This window comes from Penaeus japonicus, unplaced genomic scaffold, assembly GCF_977035675.1.
Source record: "Penaeus japonicus unplaced genomic scaffold, GWHDUDI00000001_assembly GWHDUDI00000031, whole genome shotgun sequence".
Taxonomy (NCBI): Eukaryota; Metazoa; Arthropoda; class Malacostraca; order Decapoda; family Penaeidae; genus Penaeus; species Penaeus japonicus.
This window is the reverse complement of record NW_028234433.1, coordinates 26,441,105-26,447,313: the sequence shown is the minus strand read 5'-3', so window position 1 is coordinate 26,447,313 and position 6,209 is coordinate 26,441,105. Positions and strand designations below refer to the sequence as shown.

General features: G+C 40.0%; 1 protein-coding gene across 4 annotated transcripts in view; it reads right to left on the bottom strand.

Annotated features, from left to right (window-relative positions):
- Positions 1–257: 257 nt before the first annotated feature.
- The window catches only part of dom (domino helicase), a 50,980-nt gene continuing 45,028 nt past the window's right edge, over positions 258–6,209 (bottom strand). For 2 of the 4 annotated variants that reach the window (XM_086556066.1, XM_086556067.1), the window contains exons 25-33: positions 5,936–6,209; positions 4,806–5,673; positions 4,391–4,530; positions 4,186–4,266; positions 3,876–4,040; positions 3,207–3,431; positions 2,402–2,632; positions 1,892–2,065; positions 258–1,492 (exon numbers count right to left, since the gene is read on the bottom strand). The exon at positions 5,936–6,209 is cut by the window's right edge and continues 247 nt beyond it. In XM_086556066.1, the coding sequence (XP_086412192.1) occupies positions 1,196–1,492; positions 1,892–2,065; positions 2,402–2,632; positions 3,207–3,431; positions 3,876–4,040; positions 4,186–4,266; positions 4,391–4,530; positions 4,806–5,673; positions 5,936–6,209 (2,455 nt within the window). In that variant the 3' untranslated portion in view covers positions 258–1,195. The remainder of the gene's footprint in view (positions 1,493–1,891; positions 2,066–2,401; positions 2,633–3,206; positions 3,432–3,875; positions 4,041–4,185; positions 4,267–4,390; positions 4,531–4,805; positions 5,674–5,935) is intronic. The other 2 variants (XM_086556069.1, XM_086556068.1) reach the window with 2 other exon arrangements.

Below are 6,209 nucleotides of genomic sequence, written 5' to 3'. Positions count from 1 at the left end.
TATTTTCACAAAGTATCCATAGAGATAAAGAAGTTGAGAATCCCGGAAATTCAGGACTCCCTGTCTGAAGATGATCATGAAGCAAGATGCTGTATCCCTCGTAATTCATTATAGTTACATTGTGAAATTGCCTTATTCTTTTATAAATACATAATTCTTTTACAGATACAGTATAGTATATCAAAATAAAATAATAAAGTAATTAAATGCATACAACATGTAACGTAAAACTAAAAGGATAATCAAGAAAAAAACACTTTTTCTTCAAAGCATATATTTATAAATATAAAATAATTTTACTCATAAGGACTTTAGTAACTGCAATCAAAGAAAATTCAAGCCTAGTACATATGCATTACACATGACAAACACCACATCTGACTGGGTATCAGATGTGGACGTCTACTAGTACCACACCCAACCAGACGACAGATGTGGCCGTTACATGCGCTATATCCAACAGGATAACAGATGTGGCCGTTACATGCGCTATATCCAACAGGATAACAGATGTGGGCGTTACATGCGCTATATCCAACAGGATGACACACATGGATACTCTACACACGCGCACGCACACACACACCTGGTCCGATATCTGACATGGGCGTGGTATTAGCACCAGACCTTCATGTGCCTGGCATAAGCGTGCAACTTTCTCTTGATCCATTTCCAAGAAGAAACTACTCCACCGAGTCATCACAATTTCCAATTCATGAAACATTAAAAAATACCGCACCTAATGTTACAAGTGGAAAAATGATAGTGATAATGATAGTGATTATGATAATTTGTCCCACCTTCAATCAAATATTGGTCTGAGGTAACCCATATACAGAGTAATGACATAAAATGTCAAAATGGAGAACATTATACTTTTTTTTCTTTTTTTTTTGTATTTGCATTGCAAATTATTCACATTTATTCACATAGTCATCATTACAGACATATACATATAATGATGATCAAAAAATGCTAATGGCAGTATGTACAAATGACAATACAAATTATTGTTAATACAATAAATATGTATCACTAATTATAAGTCATTTTCATAACGATTATAATGACTCATGATAATAATCACAATAAAAAAAAGTATGCTAATAATATTGACAAAATTCTAATAAAAAAAAAAGTACACTAGTAATATTGTCAAATTCTCAATTCATGAATCCGCAGCGGTCAGTCAACTTCACTGACTCCCGCCTGGTTGCTGTCCCTGCTGCTGAGTCTGCTGTTGCCCTTGCTGGGTCTGAGTTGTTTGCTGGGTCTGCAGGGCCGACGTCTGTATTCTGACCGGACTCTGCGTGGGCGTCCTCACTGCTACAGACATGGGCTGGCCCTGGAGTGCTGCAGACACCTGCGACAGAATTGCTGGGTTTGTCATCTTTCCAGCCTGCAGAGCCAGGGCTGAAGGGGAGGAACGTTCACCGGCACTAACACGAATGCCTGAGTTGCCTCCGACCACAGAAGACCCAGCAGAAACAACCTGCAATCATAATCATGTTTTATTAATACACTGGTTTTACACAAATTCCCTTTGCATTGACATTTTCAATAATTTTTACCCGTATATAACTTCCTCTTACATGCAAAGCAAATTGTGAAACCATTGTATCAAAGAAAGGAAGGAAGAAAGTTAGAAAAACACTTCATGACTTCAGGAAACCAAACCAGAGTTTGAATACTAATATTGAGTTCATTTTTCCTCCTTCCCTCATTAAAGAGAAAATTATAAACATTTCAAAACTGGAATTACCAAAAATTCATTGGAAATATCTAGTCTGCATCCTGATTGCATTTTACAATATTCTAAAAGAAACCACATCAATAACCATCAATGTGAAAATAAATTTGCTTTAGTGCAAATGTGGTCCGTGCGGGTTACCTGGATGGTCTGCTTTATGGGTTGAGGCTGGTGCTGGTGAGAGGCCACAGTCATGGGAACAAGCTTGGTGCTGTGTGAGGTAGTCCCCTGGGCACCGGATGCGGTCACATTTGTCCCTGACACACTTCCTCCTGCTACTGCCTTCCCTACCACTGTGCCACTTACTGTCCCACCCTTTGGAGAAACGGAGGACAATTGTATATGTTACCATTACCAATATTCTACTTTTATTTGGAGGGGTATATATAATTTCTTAGGAATTTTTAATTTGAAAATGATCTCACTTCTTAGCCCTTTTCCTTCCTTGTTGCCTCATGTGTACGTGAAGCATGCAAGTCTGGGTGCAAATGTCTATCCGTAGGTGAAAACACTTAGCATTCATAAACTGCATAACTCACGGGCAATCCTAGTGACTTGTGTTATACAGAAGACATATAACAGTCCTGCTTAACAATGTGATATTTCAAAAAATGCCTGTGTCAATATATCATACATCATTACCAACATTACCTGCGTTATGTGTTGAATGGTCTGTGGGACCTGCTTAAAGACTTGTTGTATCTGCTGCACAGTGACGTGAGACATCTGCTTCTGACTGCCGCCTTGCACTATCTGCACTGTGCTCAGGCCAGTGCCACCAACAGCCTTCCCACCCAACTGTAGGCCAACAGCACCTTTCATCCCGACCAACGATCGTTGCTTAGCTAACAACTGTTGTGGCAAGGGGATATTACGTACAGTCTGGAATGAAATTGCATCTTCAAGTTTAAAACACTAGATCCATAGGCACAATACAATACAGGAGACAGAGGAGTCAGGGTTGTCAGAGAGAGGCTGAGGCCAGCCTTAATGCTTACCATATCAAAATGATAGAGAAGAATTGCTACTGGACGGTAAACTAATGAAAAAGTGGGGTATTTAAGAAACTGTTGAGGATGAAAAATCTGGAGCACACGTCACAGTACAATGCTTTGAAGAGAGGAAATCCAAGATAGTAAAAGGATGCTGTAAGTGGAATTCTTGTTAAGAGAAAAGAACAAAATCCATGAAATCACACTGTTAATATAATAATTGATATGCTGTATTTATACAGTAGATACTATTATTGTCTCCGAGGTGTAAACAGTCGTTTAAAGAAATAATGGACTGCGCACTTCCCAAAGGCAAAACAAAGTGGGCATAATATAGAAATCTACATTTCTGCATGAATATTAAATGTTTTAGGAAATGTCTAAATAATATTAAACTTACTGCCCCAGAAAAAAGGATACTCTAATATGACTCATACTAATAACAACTCCTATTTCTCACAAACCTGTTGCGTAGTATTAGCCTTTGCTACTGTAGCGGCAGTTGTGACTCGGGCTTGAGGAAGTGTTACATTTATAGCCGAAGCAGGGAGCGTCACAGATGTGGGTGTGTGGACCAAGGTGGATGGAGCACTAACAGTCTTTACAAGTGTGGCCACAGGGGTGCCTCCTCCACTTGCTCCACCTTGCACCTGCAGACCGGCTAGTAACTGTGCTGATGGTACTTGCACCTGCAATTAAAAAATTGGAAAATATTTGCTATAAAAACATCTCCTTAAATACATGAATTAAAGGGAGCTTCTGGTCATGAAATGACAAAAAAAGATAGTGATAACATACTTTTTAAAGAAATGAATATGGCATTCCACAGTCTGAGTATTTCATCAAATTTTTGTCTTGTAGTTATGGGGATTACCTTCTATATCCCAGAACCATCAATAATGACACCTAAATTTTTCTCACTTCTCAAATTCATATATACATGTACTCCTTCCTAGTTCAGACAGCCATAAACAAAGGCTAAAGACATACCAGCTTGCTACTCTACCGCATAATTGCAAACGCCACGTGCTATTGTAATATATAATCTCAAATGACTTAGCAGACGAAGGAATAAAATAAATACATACAAACAACATAAATAAAAAAAAAGTACATAAATAAAAAAAATGTACCTGAGTCACTTGGCCAGATTTATTAAGCTGCTGTTGCTTGAGGAAGGCTGCAACTTCCCGGTCGGTTACAGTTCTTGTTACAGCTTTGCCTGTTGTCACGACACCACTGGTACCAGCCACAACTGTCCCAGGTTTCACCAGCTGTGTCCGTCCAGCTTGACTCACCTGTTGAAAAGGTGAATAAACACTTTAATACTACAATGTACATCATATGTAAAATGGTTCTTTATTCTGCAAGAGAAGTTACTGCTTACACATTTTGTGAAAGAGATTGTTACTAAAGCTAAATTCTTGAATGCGTTTGCTTTACCTGGATAGCTGTCACACCAGCTAATGTTCCTCCAGATACGGCAACTTGTACCTTTTGAGTTGTTCCAGCCTGGCCTGCAATCTGTGAGTAAGAAGAGAAAACCATATTAGCTTCCTTATCAACACAGAAAAATGAGTTTAATCAAAAGATATCTGTGATGTTTGAAGAATAAACTGATCATTTGCAGACCAGAATTAAACTGTACCTGTACTCGTTTGATGGACTGGTCTCCTGTAGTTACTACTTTGCCTTGTTGTTGCAGAGCCAGAGCATGTCTAGCATGAGCTTGTTGCTTTAGGTACTGCAGTTGTGCCGGAGTAAGAGGCCTCGAGACTCCTGTTATGCCTATTAATAATATGAGGAAAAGAGATATATGTAGATAATCTGATTTACTGTAACCATCAAACACTTATAGTACTGAATGATATCAGACAGTTAGTGTAGTATCTCATGAGTCAAAGATTAGGAATAAAAAAAGAGAAAAAAAGAAGAAGAAAAAAAGAAAAGAAATATATATACATATAAACAAATAAATAAATACATAGAAAAAAAAAAGTATATACATATAAACACACACATATATATAAACATATACTGCTCATGACAAGTACAAGGTATACCTTTCTGTGTGGATGACTGTGAGGAGAGTTTAGCTGTCTGTAACTGTGCTTGTGTCAGGCCAGCCACACTGACAACTGTGCCCTGGTTACTCCCTGAGGTGCGAACTTGGAGTTCCTGCAGCGTAAGCGTTGTTCTGCCAGTGCTAGCACCCGAAGTTCCAACAGCAGTGCGCACACCACTTAAAATGGCAGCAGCAGCTGAAGAAGTCACAGCCGTGGTGGTGATTCCCGTGGTGGCAGCTGTCACTGTGGCCACAGTCATGGCGGTACCCTGGCTGAGGACCACTGAAGAGGCTGCCTTGCTAGCCAGACCACTGCTAACCACCTGCTGCACACCACCGCTTCCTACCACTGAAACTTGTTGCTGGATCTGTTGCTGCCCTAACTGTTGGCTCTGGGACTGTGCTGTTTGTTGCTGAACTGGACTCTGCTGGTTCTGCTGTTGTTGCAACTGTTGCTGCAGTTGATTTGCTGTCAGCTGTGCTTGTAAGTTTTGTTGCTGTTGCTGCTGCTGCTGTTGTTGTTGCTGCTGCTGTTGCTGATGTTGCTGCTGCTGCAACTGTTGCTGTAACAATTTTTGTTCGTGGGCTGCTTGCGACTTCTGCTTTACACGCTGAATGCGCTCGGCAAGATTAGCTGCAACCTGGCCTGGGTTTAGAGGCCCATCGTACTGAATTCCTGATTCAGCAAGGACTTGAGCATGCTTGGGATTCTTATGCGTGGGGTTGCTGAGGGGGGGCTTCGTGGTCGGTGTACGCTTGATTGCTATGTTCTTGATTGTCTCAAACCGGGTACAGTATAATGATGAAAAATTGCTATTATTATCTTGTGCAAACAGCTGTGATGTACGCATCGAACGAGAACTCTTCTGGAAGAACAGGCAGACGATACATACGTTACAAGTTATGACAATTAAAATTGTTGTGAAAAATATTTGTAGACATAAATAAAAGTAGTTCTATTTGTTTTATGGAGACTAATTCTAAATACTTATGAAAATCAATGAAATGTCATTTAATCTGCTAGCTTACATAAATAGTTGCTATCATTATTTACCTATTCTTAATATCCTCTAAAATTTCTAAACTCTAATTAACTATAGAGAACCGTAATGTCCTACTCATATTTACCTGCAGAGGCTTTGGAAGAATGCCAGATTTCTGCTTCTTTGTTATCTTCTTAGGTGGAGTGTCTGGGGGTAGCTTACCCTCTTCCCGTGGCAAGATCGTATTCTCATACCGACTGCGGCAATGACGGGGCGAACGGTAGCACCTGGACACAGAATTGACATAATCTGCCACAAGATCCCAGTTGGGTGTGTGACCAGGTGAAAGCACCAAGAGATTGACTGGCAACTCTAACTGCAGGTGGTGCTGTACTGCTTGCACAATAGCCCAGTCCTCG